The sequence below is a fragment of the Delphinapterus leucas genome, chromosome 2 (assembly GCF_059928025.1).
Source record: "Delphinapterus leucas isolate spDelLeu-1000000601 "Yukka" chromosome 2, BTC_Dleu_Yukka2, whole genome shotgun sequence".
Lineage (NCBI taxonomy): Eukaryota > Metazoa > Chordata > Mammalia > Artiodactyla > Monodontidae > Delphinapterus > Delphinapterus leucas.
In genome coordinates, this window is record NC_143130.1 from 54,020,917 (window position 1) to 54,034,529 (window position 13,613).

General features: G+C 45.6%; 1 protein-coding gene across 3 annotated transcripts in view; it reads right to left on the reverse strand.

Annotated features, from left to right (window-relative positions):
- The window catches only part of ADAMTS17 (ADAM metallopeptidase with thrombospondin type 1 motif 17), a 359,591-nt gene that overhangs the window by 156,513 nt on the left and 189,465 nt on the right, over positions 1 to 13,613 (reverse strand). For all 3 annotated transcript variants that reach the window (XM_022598898.3, XM_089906892.1, XM_089906891.1), the window contains exons 9-10: positions 11,671 to 11,811; positions 9,554 to 9,704 (exon numbers count right to left, since the gene is read on the reverse strand). In XM_022598898.3, the coding sequence (XP_022454606.1) occupies positions 9,554 to 9,704; positions 11,671 to 11,811 (292 nt within the window). The remainder of the gene's footprint in view (positions 1 to 9,553; positions 9,705 to 11,670; positions 11,812 to 13,613) is intronic.

Here is a 13,613-nt window from a genome sequence, read left to right on the forward strand (position 1 = left end):
TTCCCAAACCAGGCTGAGCCTGAGAATCTCCGGGGAAGCTGAATAAAAAGAAATCGCTGAAGCCCGTCCCCCAGAGATTCTAACACAGAAGGTCCGGAGTGAGGCACACACACTGCTGCCATGCTCCGGAGGAGATTCTAATGACCCACCAGGTTTAGAAATGACCAACATTAGAGAAAAGAATACTGTTGGTTCCAAGGTGGAATTCCAACACCCTGAGCTTCCTGGACACCACAGGGATCTCCATCCATCAGGATGACCATGAGAGTCTCCCTGGGACTTGGGAAAGGACAGAAAGAGGCTTTCCAGCCTTGGGACTGGAAGCACACCAAGAGAGAGATACTGGACCCTGGAGAGCAATTCCTGGAGGTTACAGGCTCCCAGAGTGGCAGGAGGAGTGGTGAGGACAGACAGGGACAGATGCAGAAAAGGACCAGGCAATGAGACTGTCAGCTAAACAGCATCTCCTCTACCGCTGACTCCAGGAAATGAGTTGATGGAAAAAATGATATAGCTAACGTTTACTGAGCACCTACTGTGTGCTAAGTGCTCTAGTTCATTTGTTACTTAACTCTCATAACAACTCTATGCTCTGTAAGTAGAATTATTTTTCCCATTTTGCAGATTAGAAAACGGAGGCATAGAGAGACTACGTAACATGCTCAAGAGATGGAGGCAGGACATGACCCTGGGCAGCATGACTGGAGAACCCATCTTTTTAACCACTGTGTGATATGGACAGCACCTCCATGGTGTGCTGAAGGCCAGGAGAATTAAATGGAAAAGAGCAAAGGAGCGAACATTAGGTAGAAAAGAATGCATAAGACCCTCTAATGCTGATTACCATTCTAGACACTGTTGCCTTCCTGCAACAACTGGCTTATAGCTTCTCTGCTCAATATTTTTTTTAAAAAACAGCATAATATGCACATCTCAGTCCACTGTGCACGCCATGACACATTGGCACATCCCTGCTCAAGTCAACCAATGAGGCTGTTATGCATCACTTCCCAGCACCTTCCTTTCCCTGTGGGGCAGTCAGGCATGGGCTTTGGAGCAGTGATGGTGGCATGTTTTGCTGAGATGCAGGAAGGATCGAGGGACGAGTGGTCATTACATAGCACCTTTCAACTAAGAATCTCCAGGAACCAGGTGAGGAGGGGGGACAGATAAATTTCTCTTTCATATTGAAAAGGGTTGAGGGCTTTGTGATGCCATGATCCTTGGCAGAACGTTGCCCTAACTCCCCACTTCTTGCTTCTGTCTCCAGTAGCAATGGCACACTCTTCCTCTCAGCTGATAATAACTACTTCCGGCCTTCTCACCCTCTGTTTCACCTGGCAGAATATCTGAGCTTAAATAGCTTTAAGTCTTGTTAAATAATGACTTTGCTTTGCAAGTGACTTTGCTGACGTAGACAGGAGGAACTTGTAATCATAAAAAAAGATGGATTGGGCTAATTGCATAAAGTTCATTTCCCCTTTCTAATAAATATTTACCATCCAATGTTTATAACTTTTAATGTTTGGACTTTCTTGAAATGCTTTATTGAATTAAAACCATCACATTACCATTGGCTAAAAGAGGAGACAGCTATATTTGCCAATAACTTCTGCAACAAATGCCAGCTATTGATGCCAATTTTTTTTCCTTTGGTAGTTCATATTTCCACACAGAGCTTTGTGCCTTACAATACCCGCATTCTGCAGACAGACATGAAAGATGCAATGATGATGGTGTGGGGATCTCCAGAGCCCTAGAAATGAAAATGGACTGTATCTTAATTTTTCTTCATTCTCTGGAATGCAAATGTTTGAGAGAGCAGAAATATTTGAAGCTAGGCTGCTCCCAAAGCAACTGTAATGTTTTTCCAAAGTAATTTACCCTATACCCTTGGATAAGGAAGTGGCTCTTAATTTTGTCTGGTCTTAAAATGGTTACGAATTGTGAATGCCAAAAGAAGAACACACACAGAAGCCCAATCAGAAGGAAGTTCAGTATTGGAAATTCCACCTAAAGAAGAAGAATAGTCACAGAAAGGCAGCCCTTCCCTTGGGGAGCAAATGTTGACTGGCCACTGCCTAGCAACCAGCACCTGGCCTTGTACTTTGAAGTATATGGTGGAGCCTGTGAACCCTTCTCAGAATAATACTGGTCAGTGAATAATTATAAAATACATAAGTTTAGCAAAAAAACAATTAAGTTCAAATATAATGCAAAATACAAATTTTTAATATAGTAACACATGTGTTTCCTTGTCAACACATTATATAAGATCTGGCCCTAGGTCTAATAACGACTGTAATTTTGAACTAGTCATGAGTGTAAATGATAAGTCCAAATGGCTGCTCAGCTTTCATGCAGTATGAAAAGGATCTGTGACTCCTAATCACGTGACAGTCCCAGGTACTGCTGAGACTGCTGTGGCTTGTTGCCCACACTCATAATGGAAGGAAATACTCATTTTGGTTACAGGTTGGAGAAAAATAAGGATGTGATCTTTTCCCTATCCCTATTCACAAATCCTCTGAAATCTATCTGCAGACCCTAGCTCAGAACCCCTGCTTTTACACAATAACAAAGATGCGTCCATGAGAAACGTGATCCCCTGAGACCGTATCCTCTACCTTCCGCCAAGGATAAGATTTTGTTCCTCGTAAGAGGCGGCAGCAAAATGAAAACTGCCCACCAGTAGTCATGGTGGTTAGTATTTTTCTCAAAATACAATCTATCCAGTTTCTTTTCTTCTTATTTTTATGGTCTGTATTCCAGAAAAAGAAAAAGAAAACGTTCAACTCCTGAAGCAACAATGTGTTTTGTGGTTTCATTCCCTTGGCAGTGTCCACACTGTGTTACACCCCATTATTATTTTCTTTTCTGTAATAGGCTTATAGTTCTAGAAATGTTTTAAGACAGAAGATTCACACACATGCACGCACACACAACCCACTTGCCTCATTAATGTTTCTGTGCTTTTCCAAGCTACCCCCGAAGGCCCGGTGCAGGAATGCAAGCTGAGGGGGTTGCCAGGGAAGTCCTCCTCGTGGACACAGCCTTGGGGGAGCCAGGGCTTGGGAACACAGACAGCAGCGTTCCCAACTGGCATGCATGTGTGTGGTTTTTAAGAAATTCCTCCAGATTTTTGGAGTTGTAATGTCTTCACGATATTCATTCCCCTAAAACGCCTGGCTATGAGTGTTGTCCTTCTTTTTCATGGCATCTAGTTGGTAGTAATTTTTTTTTCCTATTAAAAAGGTATAGAATTCTAAGGTGGCAGGCTTTTTTTCTTTCAGTGCTTTAAAGATGCTGCTCCATGGTCTTTCTTCACTTGCATTGCTTCTAATGAGAAATATGTTGTCGTTCCTACCTTGGCTTATCTCTACATAACTGGTCTTTTTTCCTCTGGCTCTTTTAAGATTTTCTCTTCATCACCACTTTTAAGCAATTTGATTATGATGAGCTTTGGTCTGGATTTCTTCATGTTTCTTGGGGTTCACTGAGCATCTTGGATCTGTGGGCTTGTGATTTTCATCAAATTTGAAAAAACTGTCAGCCATTACTTCTTTAAATATTATTTTAGTCCTCTCTCACCTCCTTCAGGGCATCAATCACATGTCTTAGGCCACCTGAAGTCCCACAGTTCTCTTTGTTTTCAGTCTTTTTTCTCGTTGTATTTCACTTTGGAGAGCTTCAATTGCTTTATCTTCAGCAGTCATCTCTTCTGCAATCTCTCATTTGCCAGAAATCTCAAGCAGGGTATCTTTCATCTTAAATATTGTAGTTTTCATTTCTAGAAATACCAGTAGGATCTTTTCCATATCTTCCATATCTCTACTTAACATGTTCAATCTTTCTTTTTGCTACCTTCCTGAACCTGGAATATGGTTATAATTATTGTTTTAATGCCGTTGTCTACTAATTCTATCACCTGTGTCATTTCTAGGTCAGTTTTGATTGATTTTTCTCCTCATTACGGTTGTATTTTCCTGCTCCTTTGAAGGCCTGGTAAGTTTTTATTTGATGCTAGACATTGTGAATTTTATTTTACTGAGTGCTGTTTTTGTATTTCTATAAATGTTTCTGAGCTTTGTTCTGGGACTTGTCTAAATTACTTGGAAACAGTTAGATCCTTTCAGATTTTGCTTTTAAGATTTATTGGGTGGGACCAGATCAGCATTTAGTTTTGCCACTCTACTGATACAACACCTTTCTGTGTACACTACCTGATGCCCATGTGAGCCTCAGAGATTGTTCCCTCTAAGATTTTCAGATGGTTCTTTTCCTGGCCTTGGGTAGTTTTCTCACACACGTGTTTCTCAGTACTAAGCTGAAGATTCGTGCAGATCCTGTGCAGATTTCTCAGGTTCTCTCTTTGTAAAGCTCTTTTGTCTGTGGTACTCTACTCTGTGAACACTAGCTGCCTCAGCCCCCCAGTACTCCTGGCTCTGTTTCTTCAACTCAAGAAGTCTGCTGCTTCTTCACAGCCCTCCCTCTCTATGCCACAGCCTGGAGACGGCCCAGGCAGTAAGCCAGAACAATCAGAGGGTTCACCTCATTTGTTTCACATCTCCCAAGGATCACGGTCCTTCCTTGCTTGATGGCCACTGTCTTGAAAATTGCTGTTCCATATATTTCATCTGATTTCTTAGTTGCTTCAGGTGGGAAGATAAATCTGGTCCCTGATACTCCATCTTGGCTGAAGGCAGATGTCAGGATAAGAAATTTAAAGGCAATATTGGGACCATGATCATTTCACTACATGATATCCATTTCAATCCTCAAGGGCATTAAAGAATAATGATGGTTATAGAGATCAATTGGATTACACGACATTTCGGTTGGCGCTGAAGGTCTCTGGAGTTTTGTATAATGTTTAATTTTTCATGGCCCTGAGGAGTTCAATATAGAAAAATGCTGATCCTGGAGATGTACAAAGATAGATTAGTTCTGTGCCCCCATAGTGGGGAGCCAGTGTTATCCAGAAAGGTAACAGCAACACATTCATCAGCTCATATGATTGGGTGCTTACTTTGTGATAGACCCAGTTCTCAGCACCTTACGTGTATTAATTCACCAGGAGTCTCCAATTTTAACAATGAGGGTATTAATTAATGCACAGAGAGGGACACGGCCACTAGGAAGCAGGCTGCAGTCTCTCACTATCAGACTCGTACTGTCTTGGGAGGAAGCCACAGGAAAGGTTTGTATGAACGCTTGCAAGATATTTGACAGAGTCTTACATGTATGTTGGTGAACCAGATAGAGAAATGTGGACTCAGGCTCAGAGAGCCAATTCATTTTACGGGGAGGCCTGTAAGGGTTTCTCCCTCGCCTGTGAACGTGTCCAGTATCATCAGTGGTTGGGTGAAGTCACATAAGAACTTAAATTTACTGTTAGGGTCATGAATGGATTTCAGAGCAACACATACTTGAATATCTACTATGTGCCAGGCACTGGCTGAGGCAGTTGGAAAATACTGTTGAGGAAAAGTAAGATTATTACCCTTGAAGGATTTAAAATCTAGAAGAGTGAGATTATCAAAACAATAGTCATATAAACAAGCAAATTATATAGAAGGTTAAAAGATGATAAGTTTATGAAAGCAGGGTTTTCCCTTAGGGGATCAGGAGATCTGGGTGCCACAAAGGTGGCAGGGGAGAGTTATCTGATGGAAATTTTAAATAGGGTGGTAGGCTTCCTTGAGGAGGTTACACTTGAACAAACAAACAGACAAACAAAAGACTCAAAAAAGATGAGGGGCTCAGTCACGTGGACAACTGAGAGAGGACCGTCCAAGTAGAGGAAACAGCCAGCAGGAAGCAGAGTGCATCCCCACCAGGAGCGTGCCCTGTGGGTTTGAGGAAGAGGAGGAAGGCAAGTAGAACTGGAACAGAATAGATGAAAGGGAGTGAATAAGGGGATGAGGACAGGAGGAAGAAAGGAACAGTACAACATATGTGTGCCTCCTGTTATGCTGAACATCAACTGAAACACAGACCTATAAGCGCACAAATGAGCAAAACACCAATCAAGCGAGCTTTACAATCCCACAGGGTGGTGCCTGGGTGAGATTCCAACGATGTGCCCCAGGCCTAGGGCAGCATCCCCAAGTCCTGGGTGCCAGCAGGCAACTGCCTCTCTCATCCACCAGTGTCTCGTTGATATTAGTATGACATTTTCCCCAGCATGAGAAGTTACCGCTTTCTAACTGGTATATTTGTGCTGAAGGAAGCACCACCAGCCTTGCAAGCAGGATGATCACCACCAGCTAAGGCTGATGCTGAGTCAGCTGAGCACCTCCACACCTCTAAGGAGTCACTCCTGCTGAGACAGGCTGGGACCTGGGACCTGGGACCCTCTGCTGCAGTGCTTGTACCTGGACAAATGTCTCCTCAAGCAACAAAATACAAAGAAACTATAAGGGAGTAAAAATAACTGCGTGCGGACTTCCCGGGTGGTCCAGTGGCTAAGACTCCATGCTCCCAATGCAGCGGGTGCGGGGGGGCGGGGGGGCCAGGTTCAATCCCTGGTCAGGGAACTAGATCCCGCATGCCGCAACTAAGAGTTCGCATGCCGCAACTAAAAGATCCCGCATGCAGCAACTAAGACCTGGCGCAGCCAAATTAATTAATTAATTAAAAACAAACAAACCATGTGCATGCGCAGTTGGGGCAAATTCTGTACAGCAAGATACAAAAAGACCAAAGCAAATCAACTGCCACTTCTGAAGAGCCAGGAGCAAAAACAGGGTGTCGGGAGCAGAAGCAGGATACTGCACATGCCCCCTGCACACAACACCACCAAAGGGGTGGTCAAATCACCTAGGCCACCCCTCCAGCCCAACCCCTGGATCCATCCCTACCCTCACCCCATATAATGAAACCTCAGGGAGCGAGCAAGCAAAGGAACCTGTTACTTGTTCTCACTACCCCCATGCTGTAGCAGGGGCCCCAATAAAGCCTCGCCTGAATTTCTTGTCTGGCCTCTGATCAGTTTCTATTGATTAAGGAGGCCAAGAACCCTGGTGGGTAACACTGCTAGGATTTGGGGAGGAAAATGTCAACTTTGTTTTGGTACTGGTGGAATTCTCAAGGAAAAGGCAAGCAGGAAGGCATATTTCGTGGTTCTTGGTGAGCTGTAGGAATAAATGTTCAGCTGCATTTTAACTTACAAAAGATCTCACTTTATATAGTTGTATTTTGAGCTTCTAGGGAGAAAGGAGCAACACAGCTGAGCTAAACATGCCTTGCTGACCTCTCACTGTCCTCTTCAAACAAAAAGTTGCTAATGAAGGAAAATAAAATACCAGGTTACCTTTCTCTCCTTTGGAATCTGTCTTTGAATGAATGGAGCCTGCCTTTTCTCCTGCAGGAATAGTCACACCTGGGCTTGGTCTTCAGCCCATCCCTTTCTGGCTGAGTGACCTTGGTCCATTACCAAGCCTCTCTCAGCCTCTGTTTTCTCAGCTGCTAAGTGGAGTTCAAAGCCCCTGCCCTCAAGGGTTGCAGTCAGGGTTTCACGTGACAGTGCATGGAAAGAGTCTAGCCTAGAAGATCATGAGCCACCAGTAGTGATACCTCCCTCCTCCTATCTCTCCTCACCCAACTGATGTGCAACAGCCTGGCTCCTAGAAGGCAATGGCTGCGGCTCTTTGGGAGAAGGCAGCCTCTGTCCAGCTCCCACACCAGTTAATCCTGTTGGCCAGGGAAGACTCCACAGTGGGCAGAGTGGCCACTGTGTGTCCGCTGACTCAGCTGGGCGCTTCCCTCTTCTCCATTCTGGGTGCCCGGGGCACTTCTACCCTTCTCGAATGCTCGGCATCCTCTACTGGGGTACCATGCACATGGATCTCCTGGTGTCACCACACCATCAAACGACCCTCTGAAACCTGCCCTCTCTGATAGTTCTGTGCCATCATGCACTTTAAGTGACTGAAGGCTGGGACAGACAAACAGGATGCCTCTTGGCCAGCCTATGGTACATGAATGAGTGCCTCAATGGTCAAGCCTCAATGGTCAAGGCTGATGGTGAGCACCAGACATCGTAGCAGACCACTGGGGATGATCGGATCCGGGGGCTGGTCCCATCTCCCCAGGGAGGTGTCCTTCAACCCAGCCGTGGCTGGGTGTGAAGTGGGAGACAGCTTCCTGTTACCAGGGCCTGGAAGAGATCCTTGCTGGTACCTCCACAGGGGAACGGAAGAGGAAGACTCAGGACAACCCTGTGAATAAATGCCCTTTGAGGAAACAGCTAGCAGGAGGTGCTAGGTTGGTTGTGAGGCACGGCCCTTTTCCATACTCCAAACAATGGCAGGCAGTGCTCCACCTGCAGATTCCACCCAGATTTCCTGAACCAATTCACGCATAGCCAGGAAACGCTCAAGAGGCAGCATCCCGCCTCCTGGAGTCCAGGCTGACCTGCTGTGCTGGCCGGGATCCCGGGGTCTCATTTTGAAGGCACAGTCCCGGTCTATCCATCTGTCTTGGAGTTGCTCCCGTCCTGAGTTCTTGCTCTGGGCACCCATCCAGCCCTGCAGGCTGCCTCCCTGGGACTAGATGCTGCCCTGAGCTCCGGGCTGACTGCCACTGGGTGGCTCCTGAGTCCCACACATCCCCGGCTGGTTCTCCTGCTCCTGTCCTCCTGCCCCATGATGGTGCCGGCTCCGCATCCATCCCTGAGCCAGCTGCCAACTGCTGGCTGAGCCACAGGCTGCTCTGGCCCTCCCCTGGGGCCCCAGCATGGAGACAGCCTGCCCCAGGGCCTGGGCACATCCCCCCCGCCCACAGAAGTGGCCCAGCTGTCTGCAGTACGGTGAGAAAGTGCACGCTCTGGGGGTGAACAGACTTGAGTCAAATCCTCTACTTATCTACTGGCCAAGCCATTCTGAATGATCAGTTGACCCCTGAGGCTTGATGTTATCATCTGTACCCTGGGAGTAGTAAGTACCCTGTAACCTGGCAGTAACCTCAGGAGTCTGTGGTAAGGGTTAATTGATATCAGGCACATTGGAAGCTTTAGGGCAAAGCATGTGGGCATTGTTCAGTAAATGGTAACATTTTAATGGGGTTATTAATACTATTAGCATATAATCAATTTATTATTTGTTAAATGTTCTCAATATGACACTCTCCAACGTCCAGTAGTTTTTAGCTCTCTTCTATATCTGTGCCGGGTTTGATATCACCTCCAAGAATAGGCTAATTTACTTTTTCCTAGTGTCTTAATGTTTTCATGTTAAGACAGGCTACTAAGAAAGAAACACCTTTGGATTAAAAAACAAAACAAAATAAAACATTAGGCTATTGGTGTCAGCAGTAACTCTGAACCATCCCCCTGCCTATGTGTGCACGTGTGTGTATGTGTTCATGCACATGTATGTGTGTGGCTCACTCTGGGTGCCCCGTGAAGTTGTTCATGAGGTATATTCGTGTGCATGTATGTGCATGCACGTATGCACATATGTTTATGTGTGTGGAGTGTAAATGCCTGTATCCTCCCACAGAAGCCAGGTGCTCCTTCCTGAGCCAGCCTTCCCCTCCTGAGGCTGCTTACCTCCATGTTTCTGCAGAAGGTGGCGTTGGTGCCGAAGAGGATCTGGCACTGCTCGTTGGCGCTGTAGTGCATGCCTGGCAGCTTGTGGGGCAGGCGCACTGCGTGCTGGCTCCTGGGGTCTGTGACCAGCAAACAAGTGCTAACTTTTGACCTGAAACAGCCGAGAGGCAAGTTGGTTTGCAAATGTACCACCCAGGTTTTTGTCCTGCTTTTTCAGTCACTGAGAAGCAGGAACCTCCAAATTATTTATGGGGAGATGACCAGGCACCAGACACATGGGCTGCACTTTTTGCTCTTTTTCCACATAGCTGAATGCAGATCTTTACTCTGGAGGCCATGAGAACTGGGCAACTAGGAAAGGGCCTGGGCTTATCACCCACATGGCTAATGTATTTTTGTCAGGGAGTCTGAGTGCTTTCTTGGATGAAAATGCTTTTGAAATAGAGTCCTATGATATTTTCTTAGAATGTGGCTTTAGCAAAAGTCACTATGAATAAAGAAACAATTGGAGTAGGGTTGTTTTCTTTTAAATAAATAAATAAAATAGGCAAGCTTATTTCCAATTCTGTAGATTTTCTTGGGGGGCCATGGCTGCTGGCTGGTCCAGACGCCCCACCTGGCCATGAAAGTTGGCTGGTGGCACACCGTGCAAAGGACTTGGGGATTTCAACCAGGATGGAAACGTTCAGAGATGTTGAGAACAGCTCTGAAAAATAATTAAACTGGGGGCTGTGTGGCTGCGGCTCCATTAGGAGTTAAATACTTGAATGCTTTTATTTTTCAATTCCTAAAACAAGGCAGATGGTAGTAAAAAGAAAACCCAGCCTCTTGCCAAGATTCTTGAAGAAAAGAGTTGCACGCACGCAATACACACAGGCTGATACTGGTTCACCTCTCCTGGGCTCAAACTCATGGGACACTTCAACAAAGTCAGTGGGACCAGTACTGTATATGTGAGCAGATGAAAATACCTTTGCTTCACTGACCCTTCTGGGTAAAATGAAATAATGTCAAGTGGCTTCCAACACTGCATTATGATTTGGTGATACAAGTACTCAGCAGGAAATAGACTACATTAAAACTAACGAGGCCATTTTTAAAAATTATTATTTTAATTTATTTATTGGCACACCAGGTCTTAGTTGCAGCACGTGGGATCTTCGCTGTGGCATGTTTAGTTGCAGCATGCAGGATCTTTAGTTGCAGCATGCATGTGGCATCTAATTCCCCAACCCTGGATTGAACCTGGGCCCCCTGCATTGGGAACGTGCAGTCTTACCTACTGGACCACCAGGGAAGTCCTAATGAGCCCATTTTTAAGCCCTGTGTACCACTTAGTTTCCCAACCACAGGAAACCTCATGAAAGAAGACCCAGGATGAAGCCAGAGTGATGCCTTTGGTCCTCCTCCCTGAGTTCACTGGGCACTCCACTGTGTTACTGGACTATAAAGCTCTGTGTGTAGGAGAGACTCACTGGCCCCTTCAGTCACCATGGGGTGTAGAGATGATGCAATTAAGTGGTGAAACAATCAGGGTCTGCCTGTCAAACCTGTAAGTTCAGCCCTGAGGCCCTGACACTAAGGGATCCACATTGTATATGAGCACAGACTCTGTCTGACAAAGTTCTGACATCAGATGGCCAATTCTTCCACGGAAGTCTGAGAATGGAGTGATGCAGACACATTCTGGAAAGAAAGTGGCTATGAGATAAACTCGTCCCCGTCCCACAAGTGAGGAAGGTGAGCAAGCCCTCCTCCCAGCAGATGGACTCCTGTCCAGGGAAGCAACCTGAGTGTTGTGGAAATGCCCTGTTCTACAGTAGCCAAAGTGTGTCACTAGGGTGGTGCCCACCCACAGTCAAAATAATGCAGAGAAGTGAAATGAAATCTTGTCAAGATACAGTCACTGCATTGACATTTCCATCGATAAGTTTTATGATCACCAGCTGGGTGCCCAGTGTCATACCAGATGCACACTTGGGAGGAAGCTTGACCAGCTGAGAATTCTAAGAGATTCACTTCTGCTCACACTGACTGAGACTCCAACTATCATGTCTTTAGAAAGTATTGTAGTACTTTCTATTGCATTGATTGTACAGAACAATTCAAGGACTTACTTGAGGAAGTTTTCAAGGTCATCTCGACTGCAGGAGGACCAGGAGAGGTCGCTGGGGTTCCGGCCTTTCACCCACTCTCCCGACATGATGTGGGACCTGCCAGCGCAGGAGGAGTGGTCGTCATCGTGGTTCATTCCCAAGCTGCCCGAGGGAAAGGAGGGGAAAGGACACTCATTACAGGCTTCTCATCTCCTCATCCAGGTTCTAACACACTATGCTAACCTAAATCATGTCTTAAACACAAAAGGTGGCACAGGTGATACCTGGTTCTCTGCCACTCTCACAGAGCAGACCAGGAGTCACAAGCTTATAGAGAAATAGAGAGGGTGATGACTTGCTTACCCAGTGAATGGAGACTGACTGACCATGTAACAGACAGCATTCACAAAACAAATGAATAATAAACGAATAAACCAATTACATTAACTGCAATATTATAGTCCTGATGATTGGACTTGCTTTTCCACATTAACATATCCTAGCATTAATGATCTAGTGTTTCACTGCCTGCAGAGAAGTCACTATGCTAACATGTAGTGGGAACCAACCAAGACTTTGACTTATGAAAACTCATGAACAATTATGGCTTTTCTTTCATATCACTATAGCTGGATCCACCAATATCATACCTGTCACCTTCCCACCCAGTTGTACCTGGAAGACACCAGGATGCTGGCTTAGACGAGGGAGGCTGACATGCAATGTGAGCTGAACAATGATCTCAGTTCACATACACGCTGTCAGTGGGGTAAAGCCGAGACACAGAACACACGTGATCAGGTGGCCCACAGTCTGCTGACCCATGACTTCCAGGGGAGAGACTCACTGTGCATAAGGATTGCTCACTCTTTGTCAACAGCCCCGTGGAAAACACACACACTTCCATTCATTCAAACATATTTATGAGAGGTTTCTCGAGTGCTGGGAATGGACTAGAGGGAGAAGAAACAATGGTGTGGAATAAGCCATCCCTGACCTCAAGTCAGCGTGGGAGAGGAGACAGACACAAACAGAGGTAATTATGAAAAGAGGTTCTAAATGCTTCTCTGCAGCCATATTTTCCCCGTTTTCCTCATACGTCTCTGACCATCTTTCATCAATTCCTCTGTGTTCTTGCTCTGCACACCCCCAGGCCACTCCATGCTCCTATACAGAGAGGCTCCCTTGGCCACCCCCACGTGGAGCTGGATTAGCTGATGCCACCCCCGTCCCCGGAACAACACGGCCTGGCATCTGAGCTACTGCTCCAGGCAGGCAGGGCCCCCTCTGGTCACCCACACGTGTCTGTTCCCACAGTTGAGGGTACGCTTACCAAGGGTCAACAGTATTTATACTCCAACCTATTTATGTCAGTAGTTCTGTTACTTCAATCAATACATGTGGCTACATGTTGTGTTAACCAACGAAATATGAGAATAAAAGTTAAGTTGTTTTCATGAAGACTAATTTAGCTACTAGCTACAATAGGCTGCCAAATTGGGTGTGGGCAGACAACTGTAAAAGATGAGGGAAAAAAAATCACAAAAATCTGCCCCTAGACTGCTTCACATGGGTCTTTCAAATTCTGCTGAATCTAAAAAAGAAAAAAAGAAAAAAGAAAAAGAAAGAAACTGGACTTAAAGTCATCACATTATAGTTGTGGTTTCTGTGAAGGTTATGGAAGCCCAATCGGCTTCCTTCAAAGAAAAGGCTTTCACTCCCACCACAAAACCGGTGAAAAAAATGAACGTTTTCATGGCTTAAGTTAAAACAAAATGACAAAATGTTTAAGAACATAAGTATAATTTCTTTACATTTCCCCATTTGAACAAATTTTTTGGTTAATGGGTCAACTGACCAACAACTATCCTGCTATCTTGTCAGAAAGGAAAGCTTCTGCAGTGCCGCCTACATGTTGGCTCCACCTTCCCCTCAGTCCAGGCCTCTCCTGCCAAAACCTCTCC